Source organism: Ictidomys tridecemlineatus, chromosome 2 (assembly GCF_052094955.1).
Source record: "Ictidomys tridecemlineatus isolate mIctTri1 chromosome 2, mIctTri1.hap1, whole genome shotgun sequence".
Taxonomy (NCBI): Eukaryota; Metazoa; Chordata; class Mammalia; order Rodentia; family Sciuridae; genus Ictidomys; species Ictidomys tridecemlineatus.
Window position 1 is genome coordinate 228643368 of NC_135478.1, and position 19242 is coordinate 228662609.

General features: G+C 56.8%; 1 protein-coding gene across 6 annotated transcripts in view; it reads left to right on the plus strand.

Moving 5' to 3' along the window:
• The window catches only part of Dpp6 (dipeptidyl peptidase like 6), an 860191-nt gene that overhangs the window by 664364 nt on the left and 176585 nt on the right, over positions 1-19242 (plus strand). For all 6 annotated transcript variants that reach the window (XM_078040897.1, XM_078040899.1, XM_078040896.1 and 3 more), the window contains exon 7: positions 13298-13379. In XM_078040897.1, coding sequence (XP_077897023.1) covers positions 13298-13379 — 82 coding nt within the window. The remainder of the gene's footprint in view (positions 1-13297; positions 13380-19242) is intronic.

The window sequence follows — 19242 nt, forward strand, 5'->3', positions numbered from 1 at the left end:
GGCTGTGAAAACACGCCTGGCTCGTCACTCTTCCAGGCTCTGGGTATCCTTCAGGGTACGTTCATGTCCCCCTTCCCTGGCCCAGAGGGGCCCATAGATGCTGGCTGGCTGTTGGAGGAAGTGAATTAGGTAGCTAAACAACATGGATCCGCAGGAGGGGTGAGCCTGGACACACCCCAACTGAGTGAAAAAGACCGAGGAGGCCAGTGTCCTGAGCCACCTGGGGCTGTGGTGTGGACTGGTCAGCGGGGCCGCCCCTCCTTGCCTGCCTCCTTGCTGAGTGACGCCAAGGCTGCAGTTGTCTCTGGCACAGCCACTGGAGAATTCTCCTGAAGCATTCATTTCCTGGTCATCTCAGCAGGCGCAGAAGTCGTGCTGGATCTAGGATCAACAGAGCTCTGGGCTATCTCCGTGATGCCGAGAGGCTGAATTTGGCCCCTGCCTGAATGGGAATGACTTGCTCGCGCTGAGAGTGGAGCCTGAGGGCCTCCCCAAGGCCTGACAGGCCAAAGCAGCTGGGAGGGAGGTCACCCAGACCCCGTCCGGCTCAGCCCACCGACGTCTGCCTCTGTGAACTCCCTGCCTTCAGAGGCACCTTGACTCCTCAGGCCACCTGTCACCTGGCTTTCCCTTCTGTAAATCGCAGCTGCTCCTCAGTCTGGCTGTGCCTCCCAGTTGATCAGACAGCACAGCTCACTTGCCCTTTCCATCTTTTGCCTACTCCTCTGTCGGCGGGTAGCTAATCCATCCAGGGGGAGCCGGGCAGCGTCCCTGGGCCAGGCTGCCAGTGGCCGTGCTCCGTCCAGGCGCTGCCGTGCCAAGGTCACACTGTGGAGATGAGGCAGCTGCTCCTTCGGGCCTTCGCCTTCCCCAAAAAGGGGCGCATCTCCCCCTTTCCCGGGCTGCCCACATTCACACTTCCCAGGGCTCCACCTAGTGGACACAGCCATGAGGTGGACCATTTGGATTCCTGCCTCTTGGGGACGGACCTGTGCTGCAGGCAGACATGCGGGTTCCAAGCACTCTGTCCAAAGCTTCCCGTGCCTTTGCTTTGCTTTGTTGTTCTTTTCCCATCCAGCGGCTGCTTTCCTGCCTGGAGGAATCACAGGCTAATTTTAATTCATGAAAACTTAGAGGCAGGAGAGCCGCGAGCTTTCCGGGGGTAGCTGCTCTCCCCACAGAGCTCTGTGAGGAGCGTGCTCAGTGCTCAGGCTGCGCCCTGGACAGCCCAGCCAGGTGACGATGCTGTGCCTTCGTGCCGGGGACAGAGCAGGTGGCACCCAGAGTGCTCCAGGCACAGGTTGGATGGTGACCAGACCCTCACTAGCCCTTTCTGTCTGGTGGAGGGCAGGAGGGGGCTGCAGGGACGGAGCAGGGCCGGCCCTCTAGACGGGGTGGTAAGCTGGTGAGAGAAGACATGTGGAGCGTGCGGCTGGCAGTTTACCTACAACGGTCCACGCTTCAAAATGTACAGCTCAGTCGCTTTTGGCCCCATCTCCCCCGATGCCACGCCCCTCCACCCCGAGGCTCTCTCTGGTGCCTCTGCCATGTCCCTTTGCCTTTCTAGAATGTGCTATCAGTGGAGCTTCACAGGGTGGGTTCTGCGTCAGGCTTCTTCATGAGACATGACTTTCACAGTCACCCTGTGGCCACGAGGGTCTGGAGTTCATCACGTCGCTGTTGAGGGGTGGTCTATGGCGTGGAGACATCACGTGTCCCTTCACCCGACGCTTGCTGGGCATTTGGGCTGTTCCCCACTGGGCGCTCTGCAGCATGATCGTGGCGAGTGTCTGCCGTGGACACGGCTTTCCTTCTCCTGGATAAATGTGGACCTATGTCTCTTCCCTTCCCCTCTACCTGGAAGTAGAAGTGTGGTCATCTAGCAAACTGCTGTCCCACGTGGCTGCACCACGCAGGAACCTCCTCTGACCGGTTTCAAACAGTCTACGCCATAGAGCTGTTTCCAGGCCTCTGTCCTCCATGTGGTGTGCCCTGGGAGGGCTTTGTCCGCTTCTGGGGGAGGTGCCCGGGATTGTCCCCCAACACCATCCCATGGCCTCCTTTCTCCACCGGGCCCCTGGGGCCTCAAGGGCGAGTGTCCAGTCTGCAGACTCCCCTGTCTTTTGTCCCCACAAATGACCTGTGCAGCACACCATGAATGGCAGACCGGAGCTGGAGCAGTCAGCCGCTAGGCCACGCAGGAAGCAAGAGCCAGGAGGTGGAGGGGAGGTGGAGGGGAGGTGGAGGGGAGGTGGAGGGCCTCCCTGGGGAACGGCGCTGTGGCCTGGGCCTGGGCCTCAGGAGCAGGCAGGCCAGCCTGCTGGCCCAGTGAGAGCAGAGGTGTTAGGAAGCCACGTCTTTACCACAGATGCCCTCTTTGTCCTCCTGAGGACCAGCTCCAGAATGTACACGACCCTGCCACCTGGGCCTGGACTCACTCTATTGCTTCGTGGTTTAAGGGGTGAGCTCAGAGCCTCTGTTCTTGGGTGGGCTAGAGGCCTAGGCAGCAGGAAGCAGTCTTTGGACCTCAGGGTCTGCAGCTCAGGCTGGCCACGGCCAGGAAGCAGCGTTCTTGGAGGGGCGTGATGATCTTTTCCTGACTTCTTCTTCCACCTTTCCTTATATCTTCACCACCATGAAAGAGACAGTAGGTGCTGCTGGGCCTCCCTGGGAGGCCAGTGGCTGGCACAGTGCACAGCCCCAGCTGCATGTTGAACCCACAGGTACCTCTACAGACACCTGCTGTGGACAGCTCAGGAGAGGACAGCCTGTCCTCAGGGAGAAGGCCCACTTCCCGGCAAGGGCAGAGAACCCAGGGCTCCCTGGAGGGGTGATGGCAGAATTGCCAGGGTGTCGGTCGCACATTGGCCTGAAGGTGCCGCCGGGTCCGGAGCACTCGGATCAGAAGAGGCCAGAGTCTTGTCCAGATGGGGAAGTGTTTGACCCTGTCTGTCTTTTCTACATCACAAAAGGAAGCCAGCACACACCTGCCCGGGGGACGGAGGCGACAGAAGTTCCGGGAGTTCACCTTTTTATAAACACAGGGTTTGGACAGCCAAGTTCCCATTGGCTAACATGAAGGTCAAGCACTTCCTAACTCACGCTCATCATCGCATTGTTGCCCCAGGGCAAACTTCGGTTAAAATGCTTGTAGGAGCTCTGAGGACCCTGAAGCATACACCCTGACAGCTTCCTGTGCTACACGAGGTACTGGAACTGCACTAAATACTAGTTCTGCACAAGGTACTAATATTACCCTAATTCCCATGCTATAATAGGTACTAGTGTTGCACTACATACTGTCATCACACTAGGTCCCTAATAGTGGTAGGTATCAGCAGAGCACTAGGTACCTGTACTCTACTGGGTACTAATACTACACTAAGTACCACTATTGCACTGGGTATTAGTACCATGCTACATACCAGCATGGCACTAGAGCCAGCAATGTATCAAGTACTAGTACTGTACTAGGTACCTGTACTACATAAGATAATCGTACTGCACTAAACACCAGTATTGCACTAAGTATTAGTAGTGCACTAAGCATCACCATTGCATTGGGTATAAGCAGTATACTAGACACCAGTATTATACAAGGTGTCAGTTTTGCACAAGGCACTAATACTGTACTAGATACTAGTATCTCATCAGGTACCAGTATTACACAAGGTACCTTCATTGCACTAGGCTCCATTATTGTACTAGGTGTTAATATAGTACTAGGCATCCATATTGCATTTGGTATCTATTCTGTGCTAAGCACTAGTACTACACCAGTTACCAGTACTGAACCAGGTAACAGCATTACACAAGATTCTAGTATTACACTTAGTACCAGTATTGTAAGAGATCCCAGCATTGCACTTATCATAAGTACTATGCTATGTAATAGTATTGTACTAGGTACAAGTACTGTCCTTGGTAATCATATCTACTAGGTAGTAGTACTACACTAGTTACTTATACTGCACTAGGTACTAATATTACATTAGCTGCCAATCTTGCATTAGGCTTCATATTACACTAAGTACCTTACCGCATTGGGTACCAGTGCTGCACTAGATACCAATATTATACTAGGTACTAGTACTGCACTAGGCCCCATAATTGTACTAGGTGCAAGTTTTGCCTTAGGCTTCGTATTGCAGTAAGTACCTGTATTTCACTAGATTCTGTATTATACTAAGTACCAGTACTACCCTAGGTACTGTGGATCACTGGGGAAAAAGAAAACCCTTCTGATTCTCCAGGATCCCCGGCCCTTTTTGTGTAGTTTATGTGGTTTGAGCCCCTTCTGTATGGTCTGTGTGGTTGGCGAGACCACACTCACCCTATTAGACGGGCAGCGCCACGTCCTTGAGTCACCAGGTGCAGGTTGGAACCTGCATTGTCAACGCGTGTGAGAGTTCTGCTCTTTTTTTCTGGAGTTCGCTCCCCAGTACCTCTGTCCCCTCCAACTGGCCGCACTTAAGCTGCACGGTGTTGGCTGTTAGTGACTGGAGCATCACCCGGAGCTGGGGCCAAGTGAGTCGGAAGTCCATCTCCGCAGACCACAGGGGCCTCATTGTGTCAGTGCGCGCCCAAATTGGCACAGCTGCGGAAGGCTCCTGTCTGTAAGGACTGAGCCTTCTCTCCAAATCGCTTCAGTGACATTAATCATCTCAGCAGGATTCCAGGCCCAGCCTTCACAATTTACAGATGGGCTGCTAGAGGCAAGGGACCAGGCGACTAACTGGCCATGGAGGAGACCCCGGGCCAGCACTGTCCTTCCAGCTCCCTGCAGCTGCAGCTGCCAGCCCGCAGCCCAGGGCACCTCATGCACCCTCAGGAAACAAGACTGTCTCAGGCCCTTTTCTTCTAACAAGGTCCCAAATTAGGTAAGATCAACAGAAAGGCTCAGCAGGCCACAGCTGGAGGAGGAAGAGGCTGTCAGCGAGCAGGACGCCATCTTGAGAGGCAGCGGAATCTTCCAGCACTATGGTTTCTCTGCAGCTGCAAGCACGCCAGCCGGTGCCAGGACCCAGGACCAGGACGCTGTGGGGTGGGGGGGAGGTACGAGGTCGCCGAGCAGCCCTGCCCCCGTCCTGCAGCGTCGCTCTGGGCTCTATTCTGGGCTGTGAGCTCCGTTCGGGGCTCTGTCTCTTCACCCCCTACCTGAGCTGCAGAGCTCAGGGACGGACTGGCTTCTCTCTGCTTTTCTTCAGTCCCATTCATCATCCCTGAGTTCAGGCCTTTTTTATTTTTTATTTTTTGCACCAATATGCACAGTTAAGTTGAAATTTTTTAAATGATTCCTTGAAGGGCCTCATGATTGTCCTCGTGAAAACAGACACGGCTCTCAATGAGGTGGGACGTCATCAGGGCCAGGGCCAGAGCCAGGAGCGCCTTCCTGCGCGTGTAGCTGCGCTCGGGTTTGGCCAGGCGAGTGCCCTGCATCCCCAGCTCCTGCTGAGAGCCAGGGCCGCCCCTGTGGTCAGAGCACCCCTGAGCCCCAGGGGCTGCTCTTCAGCTGGGCCAGGGTGCAGCCTCGCGTGTTTCCACACCTGGGTTTCAGGGTGTGAGCACGTTCCCCTGCACCCAGCTGACGTCTGCAGACTGGCCCCGGGCAAACTGGTCAAGAGCGTGAAGGGAGGGGCTGAAAGCAGTGGCCACTCCCCTGGGAGAGGCAGCCATCCTTCTGGGGAGCAGCACCGCCCGCCACACACCACTGCTCCAAGCCCTCTGCCCCTGACTCACGGGGGATCCTCTGAGACCTGGGAGGAGGGGAGCAGACCCACCCATGGCCACTCACCACCAGGAGACCTGAGGCACCCTTGCCGAGGAGCCCATCCAGGGCCGGGGTGGACCCCCGTCTGTCCACCTGGTTCCTGAGGTGGCAGGTGTCCCAGTGCCTTCAAGGAGGCAGGGCAGGGACAGTGGAGGAGCTAGAACAGCAAATCACACACGCCCCCTCCACCCCCTGTGCCCATCATTAGCAGCAGCAGCCACAAAGCAGTGGCCCTTGCAGGCTGATCCCAGGATCCAGGTGCTGTGCTGAGCACTCAGACTCTCATTTAATCCTCGCACGAGCCAACGAGGAGTGACCCTGCCCCACAGAGACGCAAACAGAGGTTCAGGGAGGTTAAGTGACTTGTCCAGAGCTTGAGAACGGCCACTGTGGGGACCCAGCCACGTGAGTCAAGAAAGGCCACAGTACTCCTCGCAGAGAGTCAGGGGGCACGGGCGGCTCCAGTGCTGCCTCGCCCGCGGGGAGGTTCTGCTGCTTGCCAGCTGACCGGTGCTCTCTGAGAAAGCAGGCCTGGGAGGTGCGGCCAAGGAGAGGGCACCGGATGCAGAGCCTGACCCTGAGTCCCAGACTTGTGCAGCCCTGGAGGCGGTGGACGCTCCCTGCCCCACTGCCCACCTCCTCTCCCCCCTCTCTCACTCCGTCCTCCTCCTCCTGACTTACTGTCTCCTCACACCATGCAGTGTGTCCCCTAAACCACACAGCCCGAGCCTCAGCGCGTCCACCAGGCCTGCAGCCATGGCCTCTGTGTTGGCCTCCTGTCACTGTGCACCTAGCCCCGAGGATGACCTCTCTTTAAAAGAGGAAAGGTTTATTCCAGAGGTTTCAGCCCACTGTTGGGTGGACCCGGTGCCTCTGGGCCTGTGGGGGTCAGCACGCCATGGCAAGGGGGACATAGTGGGAGGGGCCACCGTGGCACTTCCAGTGAGGACATCCCAGCTGTACGCCTGCACCCGGGCCGGGCAGGAGGAGGGGAACTCTGGGGCAGCCTAGGGTACAGACTTGCCATGGAGTTAGCCGTGTCTCGGGCCTCAGCTGTTGGCCACTTGGGGAAGTATTCATGCCAATGGCTTCCTGCCCTTGAGAATTTAAATGCATCACTTAAGACACACCTCAGAAAGGGTAGCATGGATCTCTGAGCACTGCGTGAATTCAGGGGTTACTGACCCTAACCAATCCATAACTGGAGATTAGACTGGATCCTATTTCTAATCCACCCGTCTCTCTACTGGTTCCGTTGGTATTTATTGAGCACCTATTTGGGGGCACTTGTCTTGGGCTGGGGCATGTCCGCCTTCCTCTGTCTCCCACTGTGCTAGTACACAGGAAAATGAGCACACGCATATTGACACTGAAATGCTGCTTTCTATGCCTTTAGCCATGAAAGCTTAAGAGCCAGCAATTTTTAACTTTATTTCCCCCCAAAGCTGTAATCTTTAGGAAGCTTTTCAGTCACTCAAAATAGCTTCGAAGATGAATGAGTAGAGTTTGCTGCACTAATTCACTCTTCAGATTTCCACATGATTTATGCCTTGTTTTGTTTATTGCTCAAATAAGCAAAATCAGAATGGAGTGCATGTTTATTCTGAGATATGCCGAGTCCAGATCATTTCATTCTTCCCGAATCATTTCTCACCAGTCCGTCTCCACCCGCAGGTGACCCCTCACGAGCCTGCTGTGGATTCTTCAGAATAAACGAAGAAGTAAAAAGGGAGGGGAGTGGTGGAAGGGCACAGACCGCCCGGGGCCTCCGCAGCCCGAGCTCTGCCTCTCTCTCTCTCTCACGCACCACACACGCCGGAGCATGTCAGAACAGCCCAGTGCGTGGTGGACATGGACTGTGGCTTGGACTACCTGGAGGGCGCTGCTGTGGTCCCCGAGGGAGGCTGGCCCGGGCTTGTCAGAGGGAGACTGGGTTCCACCAAGCAGGACTTCCTCAGGAGTCCCTGGGTCAGGACTCTTATTGAGAAGTCTGGAGACGCCAGGGCTGTGTCTCTGCAGGAAATCAGCACAGCAGAGGGACGTCTGCACGCCAGGGTCTACTGCAGCTTTGTCCACAATAACTAAGGTGCAGGGTCAGCCCAGGGACCTGTCAGCAGAGGAAAGGATAAAGAAAATGCAGCACATGTGCCCAGTGGAGCATTATTCAGCCCTAAAGAAGAATGAAATCCTGCCATTCCAGCACAGTGGATGGAGGGGGCTGTTAAGTGGAGGGAGTCAGGCACAGGAGACGAGGACCGTGGGAAGTTCTGTGTCACACGTCACAGAGCAGTGATTGCCAGAGGTTGGAAGGGGCAGAAGACGGGGTGAGGGAGGCGGACTTGATCGGTGCCTGGTCCACGTGTGCAGACACCACTCTCAGTCCACTGACATTCTCGACTAGTGCGTGGTCACTGGAAACAAGACGCACGCAGATCCGTGAAGCTCACCGCCGACACCTGTGTGCCTTCCTCACAGGGGGGCAGGACGGGCAGCCCGGGGAGGTGCGGCTTCGCGGTTCCTGTGCTAACTGCCAGTGGTCGTCGGTGCCGGGGACGTCGCTCCTTGTCTCGTACCACGGGGATCCTGTGGCTCCTCCTCCTTCTGTTCTGGGTCGGTTCCAGCGATGTCCACTAGGCAGAAGGAACTTAGAAGACTATTATAGAGGTCCATCATTTAATAAATGGTATTTCTGAAGCAGACAATGTCTGAGTGAGCAGCAGGTGGGCAGGGGCAGGTCGGAGGATGGGGACGCTGTGACAGAGGGTTGGCCATTCTGTTTCTCTGTGTGTGGGTGACAGAATGGCCTCGGGGAAGGGGAGGAGTGAGGCCCAGGGACCAGGAGCCTGGCCCAGCCGCAGAGGCCGTTCACGGGCCTGGATGCGAACCCTTCACGGGGGGAAGCCTCCGGCCAGGCAGAAGGTGGCACTTGTAGGACAGGCAGGACTGTGGCACGTGGGAAGGCCACGTGGGAAGGCCACGTTGGCAGGAGCCAGTGGGCAGGGAGGTCAGGTGGAGCGCGGGGGAGCCCTTTCCACGCCCCAAGGGAAGCAGGCACTCCTGAGCGATCCCGTGTCCGACTGGCTCGTCGTCGTCCCCAGTGCACTGCGGAGGCGCCCGTAGATGATTCAGGAGACCCAGGGTGGGGGGAGGGGATGCGTGGAAACCGTACTTTGTTCAGAGTTTCCATAAAAACTGTTTTTAAAAAATAGAGCCTCTGGGCACGGTGGCACATGCCTGTGATCCCAGTGACTCGGGAGGCTGAGGCAGGAGGATCCTGAGTTCAAAGCCAGCCTCAGCAAAAGCCAGGTGCTAAGCAACTCTGTGAGACCCTGTCTCTCAACTAAACACAAAATAGGGCTGGGGAGGTGGCTCAGTGGTCAAGTGCCCCTGAGTTCCATCCCTGGTACCAAAATAATAATAATTAAAATTTTTAAAAAGCCTATTAACTTCATAAAGATGTCCCACGAAGGCTAGTGGAAAGGAAAGGCCACGGTGGCCCACTTGGGGACAGGAAGCCCTGGCTTGGACAGAGAGGGACCAGGAGGAAGGACAGGCAGCACAGTGTGGGAGAGCAAGCAGAGCAGGGCCTGGCAGCGGGTCCTGGGGAAGCCCGGGCTGGGCGCGTGCAGAGGTTGGCTGAGGTGAGGCCAAGGCGGGGAGAGCTGGGAGGGGGCACATGTGGCCACTGCCAAGGGAAGCGGTGATGGCCCTGGGACCCTCAGCCTCCTGCCGTGGCCACTGGGACCACCCCAGGGCCGCAGAGCAGGGCCTGCCTGGGTAGCAGCTCCGGACCAGCAGAGGACTGGAGCTGTCCCTCCCGCAGGCCTTCCTTCCTGAGCCACGATCCCGTGGGACCCCAGCCCGCCCCCTCTGATCCCCGACGCGGGGACTGACGCCCTGTTTTCATGGCTGAATTCCTGGGGCGAGGGGCAGCGGGGCTGGGCCCCTGCCCACCGCAGTGTGAGGCCGGCCCCAAGGCCCTGGGCTGTCGGCCACTCGGATGCTGGTTCCCAGAGGGAGCCTCCCGGGTCGGGTGAGTGACTGTGGGCCCTGCTCATCGCTGACGCCCAGGAGAACCGTCTGACAAAGCGGTGGCAGCAGGGTCCGCCCGTCGCCTCCTCTGCCCTCGGACCTGGAAACCCGCGGAAGCCCCGGCCGAGGTGGGCCGGGTGGCCTCTGGACCGGGCTGAGAGCCGCCCTCGCCCAGGTGGCTCCTGTATTCAGAGGCGGGTGTCCAGTGCCCACGCTGAGCCAGAGGCGGTCACTTCTGCTGCCAAGATGGCGGGTGTCGAGAGGGAGGGACCCACTCTTCACCGTCTCCACGACAGGCCTCAGAGCCACGAGTCAGAAGGTGGGGACATGATGCGGCTTTTTATTCTGGACAGTTCTAGGCTTTATAAAAGGCTGCCCTCGGGGTGTGGAGGTGGCCTGTCCCCCGGGCGCCCTCCTCACCTCAGAGCAGGGACCCGTCCCTCGGCCGACCTCGGGCCACCCTCCACCTCCGCCAGGCTGCTCCCCCGTCCCAGGACCCCAGGGCCCTCACACCACCTGCCCCCTCCCCCGTCCCCCTGGTCCTCCAGGACCCCATGACTTTCAGAGAGAGCTGGTCAGTCACTTTGAAGAGTGACCCTCATTTGGGTTTTCCGGTGTTTCCCGTGTGTGGAGGGAGGTGGTGTTTGGGTTGGCGACTCTCTGCCCTTCCCAGGGTGTCCCGTGACCGCGGCTTGGCTCCTGGTGGCTGGCTCGTGGGACCGTTCCTGCCTGGCAGTTGCCGGGGTCTAGGGAAAGGCTGGGACGGAGCCAACCTCTGAGTCCAGCCTCCACCAGGGGCCGGGCCTCTGTGCTGGTAGCGGGAGGGACTAGGTGGCTGTGGCCCCTGGCGCTCACTCACATGCAGGAGGAGGGTGCTCTCCTGCCCGTGGCTGGCGTGGCCACTTGTCCAGGTTGGAGTGAACGCCGGAGGCCTGCTCTGAGGTCAGGCCCCTACTGTGAAGGCCACTGTCCTTCCAGGGTTGGACTTGGCTGTTGGGAATCCCTTAGGTCAGCGTCGCATTCTGTCTCCCATCCCGTTGGAGCCTCCTGATCTTCTGGCCCACGAGACGCCCAGCGCCTCCCCTGCCTCCCGTGCACTGCCCAGAGGCCTGCCTCCTCGTACGGGACCGTGGTGTTTAGAGACCAAGGTCTGGTCCTCCGCGGTGCTCATGGCTCAGGTGTCCCTGGTCCTCGGCCTCGTGGAGGGCGGCACAGGGACTCGTGTGTGTGGAATCTAGCTGTACGTGCATTAAACACCGTTGGTTTACCCGGATACCTCTTACTCGGGCCACCTGCGCCTCCCCTCGGAGTTTCCCTCCCGCGGTCGGAAGGCCCACCGTGGCCTCCGCGCTTCCCTGGCGGTGGGATTCTCGGGTTCAGACATTTGGTTTCAGATGTGAAACCCCCACCCCTGAGAGCAGCGCGTTCACTCCCTTGACTGCAGATCTATCCACGGTTCTTCTCATCTGCAGGGTCACGGTGCCCCGTCAAGATCCGCCTCCACGAGTGGCCCGTGGCCGGCCATGGCTGCCGGGGCCCTTCAGCGTGGTTTTGCAGGAAACCTTCTGTCCAGTGTTGGGTCACCCTCTGTCGGACCCACCCTCCCAGCCTCTGCTCTCTGCCACCCTCCTGCCACCTTAGTACTCCCTAAGAGAGAAGGAGGCTGTGGAGTTTCTCCAACCACATATTGTTTCCAGTGTTTATCAAGAAAAATGAAGTTGGATGACCATAACTCTCTGTGCTCTTGTGCTGTTGGAGGTGTACCCTCCTGGATGTGTCCCTCCAACACGAGCTCACCCACCCTGTGAGCAGCAAGTTATGAGAGAGCCTGTTCCCCTGCAGCCTCGCCAGCACCATGTGACATTCTTGTCTGTGCCCCTATTTCTCGGGCCAGTCTTATAGGGGAGAAATAGATGGTTTGATTTCTGCTCCTCTAATTCTATGGGTGCTTCTTCATGTTTGACGGTCATTTTTCTTTCTTGTTTGTGGATTGTGTGTTCCTGTTTTGTTCTCAGATTTTTATCATGTTTGCCTTTTGTGTCCTCCATTTTCGAGGCCCCCTTGGAGACCTCTAAGTATTTGGGGCATTAGTGACTTTTGGCAGGTGCTATGAACATTCCCAGTGCATCGGTCTGCTCTTGTTTACGATGTTTTTTTCCATGCAAAATTTTCAGTGTTTCATGGAGTCAGACCCATCAGTCCGTCTTGCCTCTAGGTTCTGAATCGCCCTTAGAAATAGCTCCTCTACACCAAGCTCCCGGGATGTTCCCCACGTTTATGAAAAAGACATTTGAAGCATAAAAAAATCAGGGTTTTTAGTAATCTATCTGCAACCTGCAGTGACCAGCCCCTCTGCCAGGTGCCCCAGGGCCACCTGGCCAGGCGCCTCCCCTTACCTGGGACCCCTCCAAGCCCAGGAACCTAGGGAAGACTGCCCTGGAGCAACAGAGACCCACATTCCCAAGACTTGGCCTCCCGCGAGGTTTTTGTTCATGTGTTTCTTTATTTTGTTCTGTGCGTTGGTCCGCAGTGAGTTCAGAGTTCTCTCCTGATTCCTGCCCCTTCCTCACCTGCTTCACCCTCCTTCCCCTCTTGCCTCATCCTTTGTTCACACAACCCCTAACACCCAGCATCCTCTTTTCTCAAAGACCATCCCGCCATTTTCTCTGGGGATGAATGAGCGCCGTCACAGCCCCAGCTTTGGCTTAGGAAACACGACGTCAAGGTAGAGCGCCCACTGTGCACCTGCCAGCGCAGTGGGAGCAGGTGCCACTCCTCCCACGTCATCCAGAGCAAAGGCAGAAGTCGTCTTTTCCGCACGTTGAAGGCAGCAGTCGATAGAAAAAGCACCGAGATGCTGAATACTTGCGATGTTTTCAGGGATTGTTTGGTTTTCTAAAATTTCCCGTAACCTACATTCATCATGACCTCGAAGGACAGGGAGAAGACTCTGTTGTCATGGTATTTTGCGTATCAGTGAATGAAGAATGAGACATTTTAGTGAGGTTTGATAGGGCAAAGCCTTCCGGTCCCCCTTCTCTCCCCTGCCTCTGTCCCCCCTCTTCCTCTCTGAGGGTTCCACCCAGAACGCCCCGTCCTGAGACAGTCAGAATGACCTGGGATTGTGCTCAGGAAGGACGGCCGTCAGGAGGGCCCGAGGCGACAGTGTGGCTGGGAGCGATCGCAGGGCTGTGTGTGTCCGGGCTTGGCCTTGACCGTCCTGGGTCTTTTAAAAACTGGTCTGTAGCCCTCTCTGCATGTTTTCTCTGGGGGAATACTTAGGCTTGGGTTGAAGGGGGGTGGCCTGTCACCGCCGTGTGAACGTGTGCAGTGCGGCTCCTGGGGCGTGGGCCACACGTGGCATCTGGACGCAGAGGAAGCTCCTGGAGTCAGCGCCTCGGGACGGGAGGAGGGGAGCTGGAGGGTGAAAGCCAAGGCATCGTCAGCTCCTGGTTCCCACTGTTTGTCTGTGTTTCTGTCTGTCTGTGTCTGCAGAGATCCTCAGAGTCTGGACCCTCCGGAGGTGAGCAACGCCAAGCTTCAGTATGCAGGATGGGGTCCCAAGGGCCAGCAGCTGGTAAGAGTCGCGGGCAGTCGCACGTCTGATCCTGACGGGGTGTTCCAGGGCGAGCGGATGAGTGCACGTGGCTGGCGTGTGAGTGGGTGTGCGGGTCCAGCTGGGCTTGGTGCACAGGCCGGGTCAGTGCGGGAGGCAGGTCACAGTGCTGGACTGGCCTCTCTCCTGGTTCCCTGGCCCTTCAGCGGAGCCCACCTTACCTGAACCTGGAGGCTCCACAGGTGGCCTCCTGAGGAGGAGGCAGTGGAATGTCCGGATCCTGGAGTTGTCGGGCCTCTTGTTCTCTTCTCCCGTGGAGGGTTCTGTGTCCACACGCAGAAGCCCCCAGCCCCCCAGCCCCCCAGCCCCTCGGCTTCACGTCCTGGATCCCCACTCATCCTGGCAAGGCTGGTCTGCAGCTGGTAGCACGGTGTGGTGGAAAGGCCCAGCAATGCTGTGAGTAGGGTCCAGGCCTGGACGCTGTCCCCCACAGCCCCTGGGCCACTGGCTGGGCTGCAGCCGACAGTGAGCAGCCTCTGATCGGGTGAGGGATGTGATGGCTGGACCCCCCCTCACCGACTCTCACACCAGGGGTGTCTGCAAGCCCTGCCCACTGCACAGAGGGACCCTTGCCCTTCCAGGGGCCCCTCGGCCCGCAGGACAGGCCACTGGGCTGACTCAAGTTGGCAGTGTCATTCTTAAAGCTCTTGAATCTCTAAAGACGACATCAGAACAATATGGGTGCCGACTTCTCTGCAGAGCCTCCCCACCCCCGAGCCCCGCACACGCTGCCAGGCAGCCCGCTCTGGGGTCCCTCTCCTCCCACTGTTTGTCCCAGACGCTGCCCGTGGCGTGTAGACAGCCCGGGCCTCTGCTGGGCACTGCCCTCTTCACCTTGGTCCTCTGACGTGCCGGGACTGGCGCCTGCTATTTTTTGAGGTAAAGAATGAAAGCACGGACAGACAGACTGGCTCATCGACTAACATCTTGCCTAAACCACGAGGCCTGAAGTAATCCCAGAGAGGTCAGTAGGACTGAGGACAGATGCCAGGATGGCCCTAATGGTGCGGGAAGTCCCCCTCCTTCCCACTCCACGGAGACCAGTGTCACTGAGCACCAAGTGCTAATGTTGGACTGAGTACCAAGGCGCTAGGTGGCTGTGGAGGTTTTGAGTTTTAAACTTCCCTGGCCTTTGGGGTTTTATTAGGCACCCTTATACGGCATTTAAGAGGCAGCAGGACGTGTTACAAGAGTGTCCATGCGCTGAGCAGGGGCCTGTGGCCAGGAGTCCAGGCCTTGCAGCCTGAAGGCTCCCCCCACAGCCGTCCCCCGTGTTGTCATGACACACACGCAGACAGGACGGCAGGAGTCGGGGGGCGTGGCTGCGCCCCAGCAAGTCCTGTCACCAAGGCGGGAGGACCTGGGCAGCTGGTCCGCTGACTGACCCTGGCCTTGGATCTTGTCCTCTGTGGGGCTTCCTCGACTGGGAAGGCCTGACCCCAGGCCACTGCCCTAGTGACAGGGACACTGAGCCTGCTCCATCTGCAGACGAAACCTGTCATCGAGAGCAGGCCTCCCCACTCTGGTCTCCAGAGTGAGGGCCAGCAGCGAATCCCTGGTGGCCGCTCTGTTTTGGAAAGTCAGTGTTGCTCCCCAAGTTGCTCTGCTCTCACGGTGACGAGCCAGGCCTGAGTGGGTGACTCTCCTCAGGGAGCAGACAGCTCAGCTGCAGTCAAAGTCCCCAGGGACTTTCAGAGGCCACAGCCTCCTCATGCTGAGTGAGTGACTTCAGCCTTTGGCGCTGCCCTGTGAGTCCCAGGAGCCGACTCAGGGCACGCCCTTCTGGTGCCTCTGCGCAGTGCCCGGGGAGGCTCCTACCCCCAGGTGAGCTTGTCCAGCCGTCAGGTTGTGCCACCGGTGGGAGGCCTCCTGAGGGGCCGTGCCTGCCGGAGGACGGGAGGAGCAGGGCGCAGGGGCCTCACGGGGCAGTCGGCCTCTGGCCCGTGCGGGTCTGTGGTGGCACTGTTCAGGGGAACAGATGTGAACTTGCCGCATGGTATTATTTACCCTTTGGAAATGAGAATGATGGCCATTTTTGCAGAGAAGGCCACACGGCACAGACAGCATTAGGCACTCAAGGCTGGGCTCCTCCGGAACTCTCAGACCTCAGAGGCAGACAGAACGGCCACCTGATGCTGATGAACGAGCAGCTTTGGGAAGCACACTTAATGAGTCCTTGGGGAAATTCAACAGCTCAGAAAGTGAAAAATGAAGAGCAAGGGGAGGAGGTACCCAGGAACCTGCCGTCTCCCGAAAGCAGGAGGCCCATGGCAGCTGTGGTGGGGTGAGCGAGGGAAGCCACCTGCATATGATCTCCCAGGGCATGAAAGGCCACCATGATGTCCTGAGACAGGAAGAGACAGTTAAGCATTGTTTACCCAGACCAGAGGCTGCAGGCCAGACATCAGGAAGAACTGCCTTGCTGGGAGCCAGCATTGAAACCCTGTGTCTCTAAATGGTTAAGATGGCGCTGTCCTGGGGTATGAGCAGGGCACCCTGGATGCCCACTTGTTCCCAGCACCCAGAGCTCTCTGGAATGTCATGGCGATGGTCAGCAGCAGGGCTGGTAAGCCAGCTAGGGTGAAGCCCCGAAGGCCGTCCCTGGAGTAACCTGTCTGCCTCGCCTTCTCCCGTCTGTCTGTTCCCTGCTTTGAACACTCGCACCTCTGGAGGCAGGTGGCTGTGTTTCCTGCCCTTGGCCTGGCTCTCTCAGGGCCACCCTCAGAGTGGCCCTAGCCCTTCCACCCATCATCTTCATGCGCTCTGAAGCTGGTGTGGCCCATCTGCCGTGGGCCCTGGGCGGTGGGACCTGGCCATGTGTGATGCTCTCCTTTTTAACCAAGACCTCGGGCCTGGGGGGGCACCACAGTCCAGGCTGCCATGAAGCACAGACAGAAGGGTCCCGTGGGCAGCACCACCGCATCTGCAGTCAGCCCAGGCAGCCTATGTGGTCAGCAGCCTCCTGTGGCAGCCACCAGGGGGCCGAGAAGCGGGACAAGCCCTGCCCCCAGGGCAGCCCTCCTGGGGCACCAATGCTCAGACAGATCCGCATTGGGGACAGCGGGGCAGGGAGCGTCCTACTAAGGTTGACAAATCTGGCAAGGGGGAGAGAGCTCTGTTTCCAGCGAGAGGAGAGTATTTAGTGAAATGTCCTGTGCCTGCCAAGGACCAGACTCGAGGGACGTCCATTAATGACTTATAAAGGCCTCTGATCGATTTGGGTTAATTTGGTATTCATTGTAAAAACATTCGTCACGGGCCCTGAAGTCCATGACAGTAGCCAGGAAATTAATATCCAGGGATGGAAATCGCCCAGATAATGGATGGAGACAGTTGGGTGAGTGATTTACTAGTCCTACCAAGGGCCCTTCAGAGGCAGCGCGACGTGTTCTGCCGCGGGGCTCTGCGGGGCTAAATCAGCTTCACGTCCCTGCACTCCAGTAAATAAGCCGCGTTTTTGGTAATTAACCTGAAGGACGGGGTCGCATAGCAGCGACCAGATGAGTTAAAGAACTAGGAGTCAGGAAATGGCTGCAGAAGCTCCTTCCTGCTGCCGACCATCTCTCTGAAGATGCAGGGATTCAGAAGACAAAAGCTGAGTCGTGACCATGGTCACGGAAAACGGCATGGAGGCTCATGGGAGTTTGAAAAGACAGCTACCGTACAACCAGCAGGCCCACTCCTGGGCACGTATCCAAGGAAATAAAATCGATGCGTTGAAGACACATCTACACCTCCGTGTTCACTGTAGCACAATACAAAACAGCCAGGAAACGGGATCCCCCTGAGTGTGCACCAGTGGACACGTGGATAAAGAAATCGTGCCCCCCACACACAGTGGAACATTGTCCATCCGTGAAAAGGAATGAAAGCCCGTCATTTGTGACAACATGGATGGGACCAGAAGACAGGGATTTAAGTGAGATCAGCCAGGCACAGAGAGACAAGAACTGCGCAGCCTCATCCCAGGGAGAAGCGGGATGCTGTCTCCAGAGGTGGAAGTCAGGGAAGCTGAGAGTGGGATGCTGTCTCCAGAGGCTGGGAGGGGAGGGGAGGGAGGGATGGGGACAAGGTGGTCGGCAGTCTTGTCTTAATGAGACCCCAGGAGTAAGGCTGGTGGGCACTGAGCGACTGTGAGGCACTGGACACACCAAGAAGCCAGGAGAAAGGATTCGGCATAGATTCACCACAAGGAAATGACCAGGGTTCCAGGAGACAGATTCGCTCACCCCAATTTGAACACTGCACAATACACACATATATCAAAACCTCACAAGGTGCCCCACCTGCAGGTACAGGTGTGTACATCCATTAAAAATAAATTTCAAAAAAATGCCCCTTCAAAAATATGGCTAGGAGGGCTAGAAGAACATGGCACGCAAGCCTTCCATTAATGACACGAGGACTCGAGATAAACTGCGGGGTGTGCGTTTGTGTGGGGGGAAAGGATTGGACTCCTGTATTCATCAAAATAATTATTTCGCGGGTCAGGCTGTGGGCATTTCCCTGTTTCTAAAAGTTCTTGGATGCAGCAACATTGTATTTCCATTTAAAATTGAAAGGAGTGGACAATTTATTGGCAGATGTGAGATGGAGGACTCCACTCGGTCGGCCCCTGCTCGGTCGCCTCGTGAAGGACCGGCACCCACCCTCAGGGTCTTTCATGGCACGGTCCCGGGCTCTTCCCAGCTCGGCTACAGACCCTTGAGGGCTTTTCTGGAACTCATTCTTTTCTCATTAATATAATTTATTCTTTGTATTGGGGATTGAGCTCAGGGCACTTGACTACTGAGCCACATCCCCAGCCCTAGTTTGGATTTTATTTAGACACAGGGTCTCACCAAGTCACTTGGCACCTTGCTGTTGCTGAGGCTGGCTCTGAACTCGCCATCCTCCTGCCTCAGCCTCCCAAGCCTCTGGGATTTCAGGTGTGCTCCACCATGCCCAGCTCGTAGAATTTTTAATGAACAAATCCTAGTTATATGTACTTATGAGGTACAAGGTGATGTATATTTAAAAATAACTAAGATTTATTTCAAACATCTTAACTCAAAAAAAAAAAGTGTTAATGGAACTCACCATTAAGCCTGAGCAAAATGAAGGAAAAGTATTTGGGGGCTGGAAACAGAGCCTGCCTGGCTGCCCACCAGGTCTGTGAGGGTCAGTCTCTCCTTTCCCTTGCCAGAGCTCCCTAAATGTGATTGCCACCAAAGCAGAGGATTATTTCTTATGAGGAATCAGATTTGGAAGGGAGCCCGACATCAGCCTCACAATATTGGGTTAGGGAATTCCAGGATGATCTATCAAAGCGAGTTCATAAGCAGGACTGGGTTCTGCATTAAGGAGGAGTGCATTTACTGATAGGCTCTTGAGCCAGCGTAGCAAGGCAGCTAGACATCAAAATAGCCCTGCACATGTCTGGGCGGGGAGAGCCAGGGTGGCCTCTGCAGCCACAGAGGAAGAGGCCCGGACATTTAGAAGTTTCCAGGGTTAGAGGTGGGCAGGCAGCTCTGCTGTCTGCTGCTCTTTCTCCTGGGTGCACATAACGGTCCTTTGTAGATTATGGAATTCTCCCTTTTGGGGATAGGGCACACCTTCAAAATAATTCCTGCAAAGTTTCACAATTGGCAGGAATCAGCCTCAGGCTCTGTCTCCTCTGCTGTGCAGAATGACCGTGCCTTTTTGTTCACGAAAGTGCTGAAGTGTTGTCGGCCCCACTTACTGTAGCAGTTAATCTTACGCTTCTTTGTTTTATTATTCAACTCCTTCGCTTTTGAATAACTTTATTTCCCAGACTGGATGTAAGCTGTTCAAGGACAAAGAG